The sequence below is a fragment of the Pteropus vampyrus genome, unplaced genomic scaffold (genome assembly GCF_000151845.1).
Source record: "Pteropus vampyrus isolate Shadow unplaced genomic scaffold, Pvam_2.0 Scaffold126, whole genome shotgun sequence".
NCBI classification, from domain to species: domain Eukaryota; kingdom Metazoa; phylum Chordata; class Mammalia; order Chiroptera; family Pteropodidae; genus Pteropus; species Pteropus vampyrus.
In genome coordinates, this window is record NW_011888907.1 from 3,000,182 (window position 1) to 3,018,212 (window position 18,031).

General features: G+C 54.6%; 2 protein-coding genes across 2 annotated transcripts; both read left to right on the forward strand.

The window, feature by feature from the left end:
• The first annotated feature begins 105 nt into the window (after nucleotides 1-105).
• Nucleotides 106-9,217, forward strand: TM6SF2 (transmembrane 6 superfamily member 2). Its single transcript, XM_011366713.2, has 10 exons — nucleotides 106-2,708; nucleotides 4,302-4,405; nucleotides 4,840-4,937; nucleotides 5,007-5,110; nucleotides 5,476-5,558; nucleotides 5,977-6,101; nucleotides 6,289-6,390; nucleotides 6,724-6,816; nucleotides 7,445-7,564; nucleotides 8,482-9,217. The coding sequence occupies exons 1-10, from the start codon at nucleotides 2,614-2,616 to the stop codon at nucleotides 8,686-8,688; spliced, it is 1,131 nt and encodes a 376-aa protein (XP_011365015.1). The 5' UTR covers nucleotides 106-2,613; the 3' UTR covers nucleotides 8,689-9,217.
• HAPLN4 (hyaluronan and proteoglycan link protein 4) lies at nucleotides 9,096-14,443 on the forward strand. The gene is made up of 6 exons (XM_023534568.1): nucleotides 9,096-9,102; nucleotides 10,204-10,317; nucleotides 11,048-11,254; nucleotides 11,500-11,862; nucleotides 13,378-13,701; nucleotides 14,052-14,443. The coding sequence occupies exons 1-6, from the start codon at nucleotides 9,096-9,098 to the stop codon at nucleotides 14,441-14,443; spliced, it is 1,407 nt and encodes a 468-aa protein (XP_023390336.1).
• The last annotated feature ends 3,588 nt before the right edge of the window (nucleotides 14,444-18,031 follow it).

The following is an 18,031-nucleotide window of genomic DNA, read 5'->3' on the forward strand; positions in this document are numbered from 1 at the left end:
TCCTGTTCTTTAGCAGTTGTGCTGGGCCAGGCAGTTGAAGACAGGGTGCTATTGTGAAGGTTCTCCAGAGCCTGAGGAATCTCAGAACACCGTCTGGCCCTTTGCCCATGGATATTTTATTCTCCATTGGCATAGAATGGGTTGGAGTTGAGAAACAGGGCCAGCCAGTGAGACCTGGCCACAGCTTGGCCAGGGAATATGTGGGGGGTCCTCCCAGCCTAGCACTGCACTGCAGGAAGGTCTTGAGCAGGGGTCTCCAGGCAGGGCCCATCCTTCCCTCAGGACACATCTGTGTTTCTCTCCTCCCCGGCAGTTGGCTACTACAGGCCCCAAAACCCAGCCAGCCCCGGCAAGTGATGACTGCAGCCCAGGCTGCCCCACCTACCCTGGGTCTCACCTCTGTGGTAGACACACTTCCCTGGGTCTTGTGCCTTTGGGGGACAGCTGTGTGCTAAGATTACATATGCCTCCTGGAGGATGGGAGGTGGGTGGGTGGCCCAAGCTAAGGTGTACGCTGAGAGCAGCTCCCCACGTCTCCAGAGCCAGTGCCTCACATTTGTGCAGAAACACCTGGGGATCCAGCTGCAGCCATGCTTGGAGTATCAAGGCCTGAGAATCTGATGAACCTACAGCCTACCTGTCTGCTCCCACACGTGCATTAAGTGGGTCTGTTCAACCTCTGCATGCTCATGGGCTCTGAGGGCCTGAGCTGGATTTGGTGTCCCAGGATGGATAGGGACGTGTTGGTGAACCCATAACAATCTGAGACTGATAAATGTTGCCAAGAGGAACCCGAACCTGTGGTGCAGGTGGCCTGGGCAGGGTCTCAGTGGGACCTCCAGGGAGTTGGGAGGGTCTCAGCAGCAGAGTCCAGGCTGGGTGACATGCCACCATCTCCCCTCCATGGTACTGTACCCAGGCAGGATGAAGGTGATACGTGCCAGGATCCCAAGCACAGGTATAGTACACACCTTGACCTGGGCCACCTACCCACTTCCAGAGGTTACAGCGATGGGGACGCTGGGCTTCAGTCCCAGGCACCCCACCATCCAGGTTAGGGTTATCTCTCTATTGAATTCTGGCTGGGAGGCTGGCCAGACTCAGCCCGTGGACTTTACCCCCAAGGCAGAGGGAGAGTTGGAAGAGGAGGCCTCTAGATGCTGTGTGTGTGTGCGTGTGCATGCGTGCACGCAGGTGCCTCCCCACCACAGTACAAAGCCAGGCCCCTAGAAAGAGCTGGGCCAGATACCCTTGGTCCTGCCGGTGGCAGGGAGGGCTGCCTTGAGGAGGGGACATTAGGATCTACTTTAAAGGGTGAGGAAAAACAAGGAGAGTCCATCTTGTATACAGGAAAGAGACCTGTGAACTGTTGTCACTGCCAGCATTGGGAAGGTCAAGAAACCAGACTGGAGCTTCAGGTCAGCCCAGAGGAACCTGAATTTCACCCCAAAGGCAAAAGACATCTGGGGAAGGTTGTCAGGTCAGTGGCCAGAACATGTCACCCAGGCTCAGAGATAGGACCCACCTGGCATAGGGCCAAGGGGCTACATGGAGAAGGCACGAGGGTTTCAATCTTATTCCAACCCCAGACTGTCCCGCAACCCCTCCAGGCAGGAATCTTACCCTTTCGAGTAGCTGCAAGTACCACATGGGCGGAAATACGAAGCTGGTTTGTGGGCGTGACAAAGACAGCTGCCTCCTAATTCACCCTGCAGCCCCGTTATAGGTCCACCCTCTGCTTCACATCTCTCTCTGGACTTGGCCCAGCCTCCAGACTGTTCAGAACCCTCTCGCGGCTCCCCGCCTCCCAGTCCCAGGCCTGAACTATTCTTGCCAGGAACACTACCAAACTCACCAAACTCTTCACACCCACCTAATCTCAGCGGTCTCATTGCCCCCCCCCCCCTCTGGCCCTGCTCACCTGAGCGGGAGTCCTGCCTCAGCTGTCCATAATATGTCCAGGTTACATGACAGGATCTCAGAGCACAGAATCAGAGTCCTTCAAGGCACCGCAACCCAGGGCCGAGGCCGCCTGCCCTGAGATGGCCCCCAGGCTCAAAGCTTCACATTTGAACACGAGTTTAAATGTGTGACCCCCACATGAAAACTTAAATCCAAGTGCTCTGAAGGTAACTGCGCCCAAGCAGTGAGTGAGTTTCCTCCTTCAGCGCGCAAGGGCCATGCCTACTTGATCCTGGGGGAAGAGAAGACAAAAATGTGGTTGGGAGTCGAGGCTGGGACACTGGTGCCCTAGGATGAAGAAGAGCAGAACGAGGAGAACGAATTCCCTCAGAATGAAGTTGCCACTGGGGAAGCATCTGGAAGCATCCGAGGCGTCGTGTTCTAGCCTTTAATAGAGAAACTGAGGTTGGCCGTAGGGGACCGCACTGAGTCCATTGAAGGCGTCGAGGGGGGAGGGGCCTCGGAGGCTCCGCAGGAACGCACAGGGCGGCCAAGGCTGTGGCAACACGACCAGGGCACAGAGTGGGTCGACCTTTGCTCGGGGCGGGGCCAGGCCCGTCTCTGGCAACCTCCCACCCAGACTCGCTGCGGCGGCGGAGCCGAGCACCCTAGAGGTCGCGGGGTCCGTGCCACTGTCCGAGTGCCGCAGCTATGGACACCCCACCGCTGGCGGGCAAGATCGCGGCTTTGTCGCTTGGCGCCCTCCCAGTGTTCTATGCGCTCAACCACGTCTCGGTGCTCTCGCAGTGCGTGCAGGGGGCCAGGGGACGCGGGGCTAGACTGGGGTGTGAGGTGGGGGCCGGAGAGAGGATGCGCATGCGCGGCGGACCTGGCTCTGGGAGAGCTCGGAGCCCCAGCCACTTCGGCATGGCAGGATGGGACTGGATCAGAACCCTCTAGCCGGAAGTCCTTAACCCACCAGCTGGGAGACTTTGTGCTGGGCGTTGGGGCGCCCCTGGGACGTTTGAGGCCTGGGGAGAAGGGTCGTTGAGAAGCAGAACCTCTCAAAGGACAGAGTTTTGGAGCGTTTCTGGGGTTTTTCCAGGAATGTGCCCAGCACAGGCTCCAAAGTATTTCCCCAGATAAGGCCTTGATGACCAGGCTCTTGCCACACACACGTTCTGCTGCACCGTCCCTACCAGCCAGTTCCTCTATCTCCTGTCTCAGGCCTGGGACTTTCTTTTGTTCAGGACTAGCTCACCTTGACCCTAGCTTCAGTTTCCCCTACATGTCTTGACCTCCCTATTCCTGTTTCCTAATCTTAGACCCTACTCCTGTGGATCCAGCTACTGGTACCCGGCATCAGCAAGCCCCTCACACTCCCAAACCCAGCTCGACCCAAGACATGGAGTAGAGGGAGTCTTGATTATGGGTTTGGTTCTTTGGGTACAAATTTCTGGCTCCATCTCCCTAGACCCTGAGTGCTCCAGGTTGCCTCTGGGAGCCTCAGGTTCTTCACTTAGTAATGAACGTAATCTTAGATCTCATCTCATAGTTCAGTTAAGGATTACAGATCGTGTGCAAAGACTCTAGTGTGGTCCCATCTGATTACTATAATTGTCATTGTTGGTCAGATGGGGCCAGAAATGGGGATCCTAGGGATCAGAGGGTACTCAGAGGAGGTAGGGTCTGGAGAGAGTAGGCAGGGAGAATGTGTGACCTTGGATAGGTCTGCCCTCTCTGTGCCTTGGTTTGCCAAGTGTTGAGGGGTTGCCCAAAGACCTGGCTTCTACTGTCTATGCAGCTAGTTGACCTGCCTTATCAGGTTGATGGGGACAGATCAGAGTAGTGATTGGGTGGAGTCAATGGAGGCATTTAGACTTTAGCCAGGAGAAGTCAGGAGCTTCACATAGTGAGGTGTACACAGCTGAGCACTAGAGACTCTCTGGCAGGTGTGGGCGCTGGGTCCAGCCACAGAGGGGTTCAGCGTTGTCTAATGAATGATTAAGCAAATTGAGTCAAATACATATCAGCAAGTGATGGACTAAATCATACAGTTGGAAAGGGCCTCTGTACCTGGCCCAAGTTGGGCAATGATTCTTTCTGAGGAGTCAGAAAAGGCTTCCTGGAGGATGAGCAATGTAGATGGGTCATGAAGGATGAGTGGAAGTTTGCCAACTGGAAATGAGACTTCTGAAAGCAATTTCCAGGAGGAGAAAACAGCCAGGGAAAGAGCTTGGTGATGGGAAAGGGCAGTTTCAGGGAATAGTATTCCTGGATGAACAGATGCTTCAGCCTCATCCCCTGGAGCCTCCCAGAGTCTGCTCTTGCCCTCACTAGAATGCAGTGGGGCCTCAGCACTGGGCCTGGTCTCCCTGACTTGGTTTTTCTCTTCACAGTCCCCTGGGGGTGGCCTTGATGAGCACCCTGATCCTGGGTCTGTTCTTTGTGGCCATCTATAGCTTGTCCCGTGGGGAGATCTACTACGACCCACTCTATGCTGGTGAGTCAGTGAGAGGGAAGAGAACTGTGAGCAAGGGCATCTCAATCACACTGAGGCCCTTGAAAGGCCTCCTCCATCAGACTGGAGGGAATTTGAAGGGCTCCCATTGGACTGAAGAACCTCAAAGAGACTAGAGAACCCCCATTGACTGGGGAAACCTCAGAGGCCCTCTCCCTTAAGACTTGGGGCTGAGATGAGGAACAGTGTCTTTCCATCACTCTGGGGTCTCCTGAAGGTAGGGATAGTACCTCTCTCAGTCTGGAACCCCTAAAGGCAGGGACTGCGTCTCCCCTTGAGGCAGGGCTGTGGTTCATATGACCTGTAGAGTGGGGACTGGGAGCAGCTAGGTGCAGACTCCTTGCCTGGATCTGGGTCCTTGACATAGCCTCAGGCCCCACCCACACCCAGGCCTGCCCTGCCCACTTTCCCCACAGTGTTTGCAGTCTTTGCCTTCACCTCGGTGGTGGACCTCCTTATCGCTCTCCAAGAAGATGGCTACATGATAGGCTTCATGGAGTTCTACACCAAGGAGGTATGTAGGGGGTGGCCTGGGATGGCCCCTGCCTGGCTGTGCATCTGAGCCCTACACCTGCCCTCACAGGGCGAGCCATTCCTGCGCACTGCACATGGAATCTTCATCTGCTACTGGGACGGCACTGTTCACTACCTCCTCTACTTGGCCATGGCTGGTGCCATTCGCAGAAGGTGCATGGGTGGCACCTGGACCCTGGGAAGCAGGTGGGGTCTCAGGCCAGGGGGAACCAGAAGTTTGTCTAGGAGAAATCAGGAGGTTCCTCTAGGACTCCAGCCAGGGATGGCCAGGAGAAGCTTCCAGGAAATGTCACAGGTGACAGTGGTGGTCAGCACTCTTCTCTTGTTCTGAGCAGCCACTTCTGTCCTTCATAGAGGGTCCGACTGTTTATTCCCTCATTCAACTTGTTGTTTCTTCTATCCTGGGAGAAACTGGGAGGGACCCAGAGCTGGGGAGCCCAGGGTGGATCCTGGGCTCTGACTGGGGTTCTGAGACTGGGGACAGATATCTACTGGCCACCCCTCCATCTGCAACCCAGGAAGAGGTACCGAAACCTTGGACTGTACTGGCTGGGGTCCTTTGTCATGAGCATCCTGGTGTTCCTCCCAGGAAACATCCTTGGTAAGGACTTGGTTTTGACGAATCCTGCCTCCGCGGGCTGGTTATTGCCCTGCACCTGGAAGCCCCTGCTGGGTCCTCCATCTGCTCCCCAATGTCTTTGAAAGGTTCCCCCATACACAGCCTAAGCCAGCAGCCTGCCCACCTCTCCCCATTTCCTCTTGGAAGGGTGTATCCAAGGGGAGCCAAGAATAGCTGAAGTGTAGGAGCTGTGTCCAAAAGGTAAACTGAGGCAGGCCAGGTTGAGGAGCATGAACATCACCTTATGGTCATTGGGGAACCAGAGGTGTTAGAGCTTGAGCGAGGAGGGCATTTGTGAATCGTGACATCCATCCAGGAACTCTGGCATGGCTCAGCTAATGGGACCAGCCAGGCCTGGGAAATCCTCGCTGAGTGACACCCATCTCTCCTACCATGACAGGGAAATACAGCTCAGAGATCAGGCCCACCTTCTTCCTCACCATTCCATATGTGCTGGTCCCATGCTGGGCTGGCCTGAAGGTCTTCAACCAGTCGCGGGCACCAACCCGCTGCACCCCCAACATGGTAGGTGCCTTGCCCTCAGGCCAGCCTGTGCCCACCTACCTGAGTGTTCCCAATTTGAGTTTTTTTCTGGTTGAAAACATTGTCTTCTTGGAAGGATCTCCTTGGTCATTAGGAAAGAATGGATGAGCTTTTACGGAGTGCCTATTGGATACCAGACTTTCCATGCTCTCTCTCTCTCATGAGGTAGGTGCAGGAGGAGCAAAGAAAGGGGCTACTGCAGCGCCCAGCTGACCTGGCCCTTGTCATCTACCTCATCCTTGCTGGGTTCTTCACCCTCTTCCGGGGCCTTGTGAGTTTGGCCAACCTACTCCTCTCCTGCCTCTAGCCGCCATCCCCGGCCCTCCCTTCCCACAGTGTTTCTTTACTTAGTGCAAAAAGGCCACTGCTCTCCAATCTGATCATCCACAGAAGTTCTTCATTGAGTCTGACTTGAGTGTTTCATCCCAAAGCCCTATTCCCTAAAGCCTACTCCCCAGTTCCAATATCTGGATTCTCAGCCAGAGGAGAGAACCAAGGCTGGGGGAGGTCAGAGTGAGGGGTTTGGGTTCTGCCTGGGAAAATGGGGAAGGCTTCCTGTGGGAGGGATGTTTCAGGTGGGTTGTTGGTTGTCTGTTGGCTCCAGGTAGTGCTTGACTGTCCCACAGATGCCTGCTTTGTCTATATCTATCAGTATGAACCATATCTGCGAGACCCTGTGGCCTACCCAAAGGTGCAGGTAAGACGGTGGGTGGCAAGAGAGGACTATGGTTCTGCCACCCATAGGGATCCACTGGGCCTATTTGAAGCAGGTGCCAGAAACACAAAGTCAACTGGTAGAAGCACAGATGGAATTATCGTCCTACTAAAAATGTATAGACATAGCCTCAGGAATGACTGGATCCAAGAGCTCAAGGATAGCTCTGTCTCTGGGCTCTGCTTTCTTTGCATGGGCTCCACTCTCAGGTGGTCCCTTTGTGGGATGGCAGAGACAGTCTTGGGCAGCTCCAGGCTTCTTTTCGTCCTACTTAGCCACCTTAGAGGAATGTGAGCCCTTATTTCCCCAGAGCTTAAGCATGAGTCTCAGGCAGGCTCTGATTGGCCAGGTGTGAATCACATGCCCATTGCCTAGCTCTGGTCATTGTTGCCAGGAGTAACGTGGGTAGGCTCAGTGTGTGCATGTGTGTATGTGGTGGAGGGATACCAAAGAGAAATAGAGGTGCAGTTTGCACAGGGTGGGATGTGCAAAGAGTCTCCATCCTGGGTGGGGTCTGAGGCTGACTAGATCCTCCCTGGGGCTCTCACCCGAGGAGGTCTCAGAAGACCTCTCAGGCAGCTGCTCATCCTGTTGGCTGTGTGTCCCTCAGATGCTGATATACATGTTCTATGCACTGCCCTTCTACGGCCTGGCTGCCTATGCCCTCATCTTCCCTGGCTGTTCCTGGCTGCCGGACTGGGCCTTGGTGTTTGCTGGAGCCATAGGCCAGGTGAGGTCTGGGGGACACAGGTGCATAAGGAAGTAAGTTTCAGCCTACCCATCAATTGCTTTTGTGCTTGCCCTGGACAGGGTGATGCTGGGCCCCTAAGAGGCCCCAGCTCCAGCTCAGTGCCCCAGTATTTCCTAGCCTGGGGGAAAAAGAGCCAGACACAGATACTTTCATGGGGTCAGAACTGAAGAGAGGGAGGGAAAGAGGCTGAGAGAGATTTCAGAGGGGACAGATTTCTTAGAAAAGGAGGCATAAGAACTGGACTTCGATGTATGGGAATGAGTTTTCCAGGCAGGGAAGGGCATTCCAGGAGTGAGAACAGCATAAAGAAAGGGACAGAGGGAGACAGTGATTTAGCAGAACCATAATAAGGGTAAAAGCAGAGGCAAGAGAAATTAGCAGCTTGATACTGAGGGCTTTGAACATGAGCTTGGGGGCTTGTGCAGAGAAAGAAGGGAAGTCATGGGAGGTGTTTGAGCTGTGGGGACCCAGTCAGAGCTGGGGGCCTGTTTCTGGATTCCTAATGGGATATGATAAAGGCTGGGCCCAGGTCAGGGCAGTGGGGACCAGGAGGATATCTATGGGGTAGAATCAACAGGATTTGTGTCGAGGGCAGCTGCCCGGGGTGGGGAAGAGCTAGACCCAGGTCAGAGATGAGGTGCAGGGCCCAGCAGACAGAGTGAAGATGGTTCTGATTAAGTAGCTAGGAAGAGGCTCACAGATGTACAAGGACAGACAGGACATGTGGGGTCAGGAATATTTAGAGACAGAGGGACTGGAAAGGGGAGACAGGTAGGTCAGCAGAGCCAGTGAGATGGAGACGGGGACCTTCTGGGCTCCCCAAGATGGGATGTTGGTGATACTGAGACTGGTTCTCTCCTGGCCCCTGACACCCATTCTCCCTGTGTGGCCACCAGGCACAATTCTCACACATGGGTGCCTCCATGCACCTGCGCACACCCTTCACCTACCGTGTGCCCGAAGATACCTGGGCCTGCTTCTTCTTGTGCAACCTGATGTATGCGCTGGGCCCCCACCTGTTGGCCTATCGCTGCCTGTTGTGGCCTGCCTTCTTCCTGCATCCACCCCCTGGCTCCCAGGCCCCCCACAAAAAGCAGCACTGATGGGACTGTGAGACTCCCCAGGACTCTGTTTACACAGCCAGCCGGCGCTGCCCCCAGAAGGGTAGGTTGGGTCTTTAGAGGCAGGAGGTATGTCCCTGGTGTCTTTAGTCCTGACTATGGTGGTTTCAAGGCCAGCTGGTGGGATGGAAGACCCAAGGGCCAGGTGTTCTGACAGAGAGGGCTACAGCCACACTCAGCTGTCACTGCTCCCCAACCTCCACATATTCTTCTACTCTCACAGAATTTACCCATTACTCTCATGGATCCTTTTAGTAAAAGCCCTTTTGATGCCTAAAATGTTGCTGCCTGAGTGTTTCATGGGGCAGGGGTGAGGGACTCTCTTCTCAGACCCCGCAAAAGCCCACTCATTACTGCCAGTATGATGGTCAGGAGGTCAGGAGCTGGAGATGCCAGGTAGCAGAATTCTGCCTCTGGTCGGTGTATACAACTCCATCTTCCAGGTCGGGAAAACTGAGGCTCAGAGAACCAGAACCTGCCTGAAGTCACAATCAGAAGAGTTTTAAAGTCCTGTTTCTGCCAATAAATTATAATAATTAATAGTGTGGCACAATTATTAAGCACCTACAGTATAACACACCAAAGGCTAACCTCACATGCTATATGCTGGATCTTACCACGTATTCCAGATGGGGAAACTGAGCCTGCAGGAGATGAAAGTCTTGATCTGAGGTCACACCTCCTAGGTACAGCTGAGCTAGGAACCCAGCCCCGGCCAGTTCAACCACAGAGCCTATAACCCTGCCTCTGCTGTCTGTTTGGTTTATATTTTGGGGAGACAGCCTGGGGAGGCAGCCGAGGGGTTGGGGGAAGGGTTCATTGTTTTCTGGTTTGATTATTGAACCTGGATGAAGGGCTAGGTTCAGGGGTAATGGGCTAGAGTGGAATCAGAGGCTTGACCAGACTCCCCTGCTCCCTATTCAACACTTATTAGCCACCTATTGACTGTATGTCTAGCCACTGGATCTTCACCAAAGAATTAGCATTCCATTTCCCAGAGGTGGAAACTGAGGTTCAGAGACCAAGCTCTCTTCCAAGGTTCCACTGCTGTCGAGGGGCAGATTTGGATTTGTATCTGTTGCTGCATGATTGGATAACTGTTTGTGGGTTCCGCACCCCACAAAATGAGCACCTTTTCAGTGCTAGAGTCCAGGACCACACGATGGTCACCCAGTGGGAAATGGGAAAACAGACCTGCAGGCCAAGCCCCTTTCCCAGCTTACTCAGTCCCCTGACTACGCAGGGCATCTGAGCTGGAAGACTCCATAAAGCCCCTCCTCCATTTTAAAGATGGTTAAACTGAGGCCCAGAGAGATTCCTCCACGGGCTCGCAGTCAGCCAGCAGGGGCAGTGACCTGGTCCTGCATTCACTGTCCAGCGTGTTCCTACTTGCATCCGCGCCAGGCTTTCTCTCCGCCAAGCGCCCGCGCCTCCGCGTTCCCTTTAACGCACCCCCCGCCGCCCCCCATCTCGTTTGCTTCCCTCCTCCCCTTGCAGGCAGACGCCGGGATTGCGCCGCCCGCAGGGACCTGCCCAGTCCTTCCCCGGGTGTGCCAGGAGCGCAGTCCCGGCGCGTAGGGGCCACTCGGCCGGGTCTGTACGGGCAGAATGGTGAGTGCGGCCACAGAGTGGGTCTCGATAGGTCTCTCTCCGGGATTCTGTCTCTGTCTCTGTCTCTAGGTCCCTCCGTGTTTCTCTCCTGTCTCTATCCCTCCTCGTCTTTCCCTACTTTTCTCTCCCTCTTTTTTGCCTGGTCCCTTTTCTCTCCCTCTCTGAGCCTCTCTATCTCTCCCTACCCCCATGTCTCCCTCTTCTCTGTGTCTCTCCCTCTTGTTCTCTCTCCTCTCTCCTTTTCGGTCTGTCTCTCCCACTGCATCTTTCTTTATCTGTCTTTCCTTCCTTTTCTGTCTTTCTCCCTCTCACACTCCTGCCCCGTCTCCATCTCTCCCTGCTTTTCTCTCTGTCTCTGTCTCCCTTTTCTCTCCCTCTCTCTGTCTTTCCCTCTCTCTACACTTCCCCCCTTTCCCGGCCCGGTTTGCTGCAGTCTCCTGGCGCACGGATAACCTTGCTGCTGCCGCTCCTCCAGCTCCTCCCCCCTCCCCGCATCTCTGGCCTGGGCCAGAGAGAGAGAAGGGGGCGGGGCTCCGAACCTCTAGTGTTAGGGTTAGGGGATCAGGTAGGTTACTGCGCAGGACTAAGGGAAGGCAAGCCCAGGGGCGGGGACTATGTGCAGGAGTGAGGGTGTGCAGTCCCAGGAGAGGAAAGTCGGGACAGGGGTCTGCCAGTCTTCTTAGGGGAGTCCTCTGGGACCCTGGCTGGGGAGGAGGCCTGGGTACATGAGAAATCCTCGTCGCGGAGAAGGAAGGCCAAGGGGCTAGTCCTCCGAAAGGCAAAGGCCAGGAGGTTGGACTGAGCGCCTGGTGCCCCCAGGTGTGGGCTGGAGCAGCCCTCCGTCCCGGTGCGCTCTGGGCGGCGGCCTGGGGAATCCTGCTGCTCGCAGCCCCCGCCGGGGCGCAGCGTGGCCGGAAGAAGGTCGTGCACGTGCTAGGTGAGTCAGGAGCTGTAGCCAAGGGTGATGCTGGGGGTGCATGGAGGTGGGGAAGGGGAGGGCGTTGGGCGTTCCTGACGGGCACAGTCTCCCCCTCTCCTCCCCCTCTCTGAGCCCCTTTACTCCTCCGATTTACTGACCCCCACCTAAGTTTTCTAACCCCACATCCCTTTCCCAGGGTCCCCCTCCTAGGTTCCCTACCCTGCCCCTAGGATCTCTTCTGAACCCTCCTTGGTCGCCCACAGAGGGCGAGTCGGGCTCAGTGGTGGTGCAGACGGCGCCTGGGCAGGTGGTCAGCCACCGGGGTGGCACCATCGTCTTGCCCTGCCGTTACCACTATGAGGCAGCTGCCCACAGCCACGAAGGCGTCCGCCTCAAGTGGACCAAAGTAGTGGACCCGCTGGCCTTTACCGATGTCTTCGTGGCACTGGGCCCCCAGCACCGGGCGTTTGGCAATTACCGCGGGCGGGCTGAGCTACAGGGTGATGGTCCTGGGGATGCCTCCTTGGTTCTCCGAAACGTCACGCTGCAGGACTATGGACGCTATGAGTGCGAGGTCACCAATGAGCTAGAGGATGACACTGGCATGGTCAAGCTGGACCTGGAAGGTAACCAGCCTGTGGGCAGGATGACACATGTTTCTAAGGGGAGAGGGGGGAGTATTGCAAGAGACAGAAACCAAATCATTGGCCTAAAGGAATTTAGAGGATTGGTGGGGAAGGTTCTGATTCAGGTTGATTTTTGCTACCCAGGGATATTGCAATGTCTAGAAGACAATCGATTGCTGGTGGCATCCAGTGGATGGAGGCCAGGGATGCTGTGAAATATACCATGAAGCACAGGACAGTTCCCTACAGCAAAGAATGATCCAGTCCACAATGTCAATAGTGAGGATGTTGGGAAACCCTGGTGTAGGAATCAGGCACAGTGAGAAACTCACTCCCCGTCGGGAATCCCCCCCACCCCCTGCTCCACTTCCCTGGGTGGGCTTTCCTCTGGCAAGTTTCCCCTGATGGAACCAAAAATTTGTGCCAAGGTTCCACCCTCCCAGCTTAACAACTGATTTCCTCGGAGTGCTAGCTAGAGTCCCAGAGTTGTCTCTCATTGGCCTAGCTTTGAGTCACGTGCCCACCCGTGAGTCAATCACTGTGGCGGAAGACGGGTTGCTCTGATTGGCTGACTGTGGAGCTGGGAGGTGGGGTTTCTATCTGAAGAATTTTCTCCCACCTGGTTTTTCTTCAGTTGTTTAGAAGATGCCAGGAGAGATTTTAGGGCTGAATTTCCCAGCTATAGCAAATAACAATAATAGGGGCAGCTCTCCTTTACTGGGCATTTTCTGTGTGCCATGTGCTTGGTTGAAGAGCTCTCTGGAGTCTCTCACTTAATTTTCCCAAAAACCCTAGTGCGATGCAACCGGCTTAGGGAGGTTAGAGCCTTCCCCAGGGCACATAGTGAGTTAGCAGCACCAGGACTTGAAAATGGTCTATCAGGCTCCAGGTCTTCTCCCTGGCCCCTTTTTGCCTCCTTCCTGCATCTGCTGAGAATACCCAACTCACCCCCAAAGGTCTATCCTTCAAACACAGAACACTTGTGAACTGAATTGACTGTCTGATGAGGGACGAGTTATAAGAGCTGACATGGAAGGGAAACCAACGGGTACTGCCCTAGACAATGCTGGGAATCAAAGGGAGATTTGCCCAGAGTCAGCCTTTCAGAGGCTCCCAGTGTAGGGGAACCAGCACTGGACATAGACAGTCCCAGTTTTGTGGACACAGGGGTTGACCAGAGGGAAGGTCCCAGTACTAAGAGAATGTCAGAAATACATAAGAGGGTTGTGGGAGTTGGGTTTTGAAGGAGGAACGGGAGTTCAACAGGTAGAACGTCTCCAACGGTGGAACGGGAATGGACACGATTAAGTATGTTAAGAAGGAGGGTCAAGTGAACCAAGCTTAAGGCAAAGGGAGCTGTGAGAGGTGTGAGATGGAAAAAGATACGGTCAGGGCTGAGGCCAGAGTGAGGGATGGGCTGGAAGATCTAGGTTGAACAGACACAGCACTCCAGATGTCAGGTGGGTGGCGGCTAGTTGGGAGCGGGGACTGAACAACCCTTGTGTGTCTTCTCAGGTGTGGTGTTTCCTTACCACCCCCGTGGAGGCCGCTATAAACTGACCTTCACAGAAGCGCAGCGCGCGTGCGCTGAGCAGGATGGCATCCTGGCGTCAGCCGAGCAGCTGCACGCGGCCTGGCGCGACGGCTTGGACTGGTGCAACGCAGGCTGGCTGCGCGACGGCTCGGTACAGTACCCGGTGAGCCAGCCCCGGGAGCCCTGCGGTGGGGCAGGGAGCGCCGGGGTAGGCGAAGGTGCCAACGGCGGCGTGCGCAACTATGGCTACCGCCATAACGCGGAGGAACGCTACGACGCCTTCTGCTTCACCTCCAACCTCCCAGGTGCGTAGGCCCCTGGGAAGAAGCCCCCTGCGCCCCGACAGGCCTCTCCCGGGAATACCTCCCTCCCAGTCTCTCCCACTCCACCCCACAGTTCCCTTTCCCCTGGCCCTTCCTCTTCAAACTGGCCCTCGGAGGCCAGACAAGGAGATCCCTTCCCCGGGACTGCCACCTCACGCAAATCAACGCTGCCTAGGCAGAGGCTGGGGTCCCAAGCTGCAGAGAATGAGGTGCTCTTGAATCTTGAGGCTGGGGTCCTGGGCTGTAGGCGGGTGGGGAAGTGTCCAGAATCCCGAGGAGGCCAGGTCCTGGGAGTGGGGAGTGTCCCTGACTTGTCCCCCCACCCCACGCAGGGCGTGTGTTCTTCCTGAAGCCGCTGCGGCCCTTGCCCTTCTCCGGAGCAGCGCGCGCCTGCGCAGCGCGCGGCGCGGCTGTGGCCAAGGTGGGGCAGCTGTTCGCCGCCTGGAAGCTGCAGCTGCTGGACCGCTGCACCGCAGGCTGGCTGGCGGACGGGAGTGCGCGCTACCCCATCGTGAATCCGCGCGCGCGTTGTGGCGGGCGCCGGCCCGGCGTGCGCAGCCTCGGCTTTCCTGACGCTACGCGTCGCCTTTTCGGCGTCTACTGCTACCGCGCACCCGGTGCGCCCGACCCCGCACCCGGCGGCTGGGGCTGGGGCTGGGCGGGAGGTGGTGGCTGGGCCGGAGGCGCGCGTGACCCTGCCGCCTGGATCCCGCTGCGTGTCTAGGCCTGGGGCGCCGACGGCTGGGGCGCTTAGCGGCTGGCTGAGTGCCTAGCGGTCCCCTGGAGACGGACCACGCCCCCTGTGGCCTCCTGCGGTCTTTCAACACCGACCACGCCCCCTGAGGGCCCCAGAAAATGGCCAGTCCCAGGAGACAAATTCCCTGGAGTTCCTTGGACACCGACTAAGCCCCACTTCTCTTGGACAGTGGACTTCCCTTCCTTCCCGGACTTTTTCCAGGGAATGGGGCATACCCTATGAGGACTCCTGGCGGCCAGCAGACCCCGAGGTCTCCGGAAGACTGGCTATATCTCCAGAGGTCACCTGGACACAGACAGAACCAACCCCACGGTCGCCTGGAGGCTGGACCCCAGGGATTATCTGGAGACTGGCCACATGCCCTCTGTATCTATCTCTCTGAAGACTGAAGACTTAACGGTCACCTGGACACTGAACCCCCCCCCTTTCATCACTTGTAGAAAATGCAGAGTACCACGGGTAACCACGCCGCGTAGTCACAGGGAGACTGTGGCACCAGTCCTCTCCCCGACGGTGACCTGGAGATTGAGTACTCCCATTCTTCCCCCTTATGCCGCGAGTCCCCTGAAGTTTCTCTAGGCTAGATCCCCAGGTCACTGTCAAGAACATCCCCACTTCTCCAGTTTCAGGGGAAACAACCCTTTGTCTGTCACTGCTAAAACAGATTGACAGACCCCTGCTGGCTTGCATGACTGGCGGCCGTGCCCTCACCCTCTGGTATCTCTCTGGAGGGAGCAAGTCTGCCCCCACCTGACAGCCTTTTTCCTGGCTGTCACCAAAGAGACCATTCCCCCGGTCCCAGGGACCCATAAGATCCATGTCACTTGCTATAGAGGCAAGCTGCCCCACTTCCCGTTGTCACCAAGGTGACCAGCCCAGCTTCTACCTGTCACTTAGTCACACAGCCTTTCCCTCATTAGTCGCACCCATGGAGATAGTGCCTCCCTCCTCTAGCTGTAACCATGGATACCACTGGCTCCCACCCTAGAGACCAACAACAACACTTCAGCTGTCCCCACCCTGACCAACCATGAAGACCACCCTCCCCACAACTGTCCAGAGAGTGAACCAACATTAGGTTCTCCAGCTCTCACTATGGAAACCAGCTGTTTTTTCCCCAGGCCCACCCCAGCTTCTTCCCACCCTCCAAGCTCCACCCCTAGGCAGCTTGGACCCCACAGCTGTTGCCATGGAGACCAAACTGAAGAGTCTGAGGTAACAGAACATCTATTCCCCTAGGCTTTCCCTTGCCGAGCTGTCATCATAGAGACTGTTAACGTCATCCCTATTACGACCAATGCCCCAGCTCTCAGGAACTTCTCACTGCTCAACAGGGCTTAATAGCTACCCTTGCACCAGGTTGGCTCAGCCTCAGGCAGCAGCCCAGACAAAGCTGGATTTATGGAGCTACTGAACACCCTCCATTTGCACGCTAACTATATCCCAGACAGCAGCTGTGCACGAGACACCATTGCGACACCCAGGTATTTTCATTGCCACTGTGCAGATGAACAACCTGAGGCACTGGTGTGCCTTGGCTTTTTGCGCTGTGCAAGCACTGGGCTCCCCTTTTCTCTCTGAGATCCCTATTCTCTAAGTTCCTCTCTCCTTCCCTAATGCCACCCCCCCCACCAACATTTTCCTTCTTAGAGATTCAGGAGAGATGGAACGTTCTTAAATCTCAAAATCCAATCTGAGCTCCAAGTTTTAAGGGGAGATTCTTGTTAGGAAGTTGGGATCCAGCCATACTCTCCAGTGTTGAGAGCCACCCAGCCATGAGAAATCCTAGTTTCAAGCTAACCTGGAGTAGCACTGAGGTCCCTCCTGGAACCCTCTTTACTGCCCTCTCCATCTAGAGAAAACTCATTGGTGGGTTTGGGAACGAGGTTGGCTTCAGTTCGAATCCTACCTGTACCCAAGTGACAAAACCCCTGAGCCTGTTTCCTCCTCTGTACCAGGGCTGTTCTGAGGTCCCAGTGAGTACAAAGCATATAGCAGGGGCTCAATAAAATTTTTTTTTTTATCAATGAGAAAAAGCAGCTGGTGAAGAATTACTTCAAATGCATTTTAGTAATGTTTCCCATCTGAGGAGACTTGGTGACAATTCAGTCGAGAGCATCTCCCCTCATTCCTCAAGACCACACCTCACTCCTCGTTCTCCTCTCTCCCCATCCTCCCCCTACTCTCTTCTTTGAGCCACTCCCTACGGGCCTGGCCTGTGTTTCCTCTCAATATCCTGGGGCACAAAGTGTGTGACACTGGATTCCTGCTCCTAGAAGGTAGAGAAGTTGCAAATTTTCCTGTGGTGTAGGTGTGTGTGTGGGATGGGGGGTAGCGTGGGCTGAGAAGCATTGAAAGTTTCTGAGATACAAACAGAAGGAAAAGAGAAAAACATGTAAAGTTCTTATCTGGTTGTAGAAGTGGGATAGTTGACATAACTTCATCCTTCAATACCAGATTTGACTGAGCTCCCAGGTACAAATTGTTCCTCTGAAGACAGAGTCCAGCTCCTTGATTAGACCGCCTGGAGATCCAGCTGGGCCTTAGCTTCCTATAATGGGGCAATGGTTTCCAGAGATGAGTGCATGGGATTTCTTTCATCCTGCCTTTTCCCTTCTGGCATCTTTTCTCTCTTCCACAGTTTCAGTTCCCTGGTTTCCCTGGGAATATGTAACTTTTCCTTCTCTAATCAATGAGAGTTGGAGGGGCTGACTCCACCCACAGTGAGTGCTGTGGCCCATCTCTCTGAGCAATCCTGATTTATCCAGAGATGGAGGTGGACACATACAACCCAATGATTTTGGTAGATGGTTAGGCTGATGGAAACTTCTTTCTGATGGAGTTGCTGCACTATTTGTTGGAGTAGTTATTTCCACAGTCCACCAGGAGAGCGAAAGAATGGCAACCTGGATAGAACCCTGCCTGAAGCCAGGTATTCAGAAAAACATCTCTCTCTCTCCTGTCCCTCTTCTACCCAGTTCATTTCCCAGAGACATCTGAAGTTTCTTATGTGTCCTTACAGAGATGTTTTATGTTCATTTAAGCAAACATGCATATATATTTCTTTCCCTACTTTTACACAAATGATAGTGGACAACGTATACTTTCTTATATTGTAAAATTTAAATAACATAAAATTCACCAAGTGTTCAATTCAGTGACATTTAGCACATTCGCAGTGTTGTGCACTTCTTTCTAGTTCCAAGACATTTTCATTACCCCAAAAGAAAACCCCGACCCCATTAAGCAATTCCTCTTCATTCTTTCCTCCTCCTACTGGGAAATACTAATCTACTTTCTGTCTCTATGGATTTGCCTATTATTGATATTCATATAAATGGAATCATACAATATATGTCCTTTTGTGTCACTCAGCACAATGTTCAACCATGTGTGTCAATGCATCATTCCTTTTTATGGCTGAACAATATTCTATGGTATAGATATGCCATATTTTGTTTATTCACTTATCAGTTGGTGGAAATTTGGGTTTTTCCACCTTTTGGCAATTGTGAATAACACTGCTATGGACATTCATGTACCAAATGTACTTTA

What these genes read in the sequence shown, in the direction of transcription:
- TM6SF2 (XM_011366713.2), top strand. Translation starts at nt 2,614, where the DNA reads ATGGACACCCCACCGCTGGCGGGCAAGATCGCGGCTTTGTCGCTTGGC. An exon ending in CTACGACCCACTCTATGCTG is followed by an intron (nt 4,406 to 4,839) that starts GTGAGTCAGTGA and finishes CTTTCCCCACAG; the next exon opens with TGTTTGCAGTCTTTGCCTTC. An exon ending in TGGAGTTCTACACCAAGGAG is followed by an intron (nt 4,938 to 5,006) that starts GTATGTAGGGGG and finishes CTGCCCTCACAG; the next exon opens with GGCGAGCCATTCCTGCGCAC.
- HAPLN4 (XM_023534568.1), top strand. An exon ending in GGGTCTGTACGGGCAGAATG is followed by an intron (nt 10,318 to 11,047) that starts GTGAGTGCGGCC and finishes TGGGTACATGAG; the next exon opens with AAATCCTCGTCGCGGAGAAG. An exon ending in CTTCACCTCCAACCTCCCAG is followed by an intron (nt 13,702 to 14,051) that starts GTGCGTAGGCCC and finishes CACCCCACGCAG; the next exon opens with GGCGTGTGTTCTTCCTGAAG.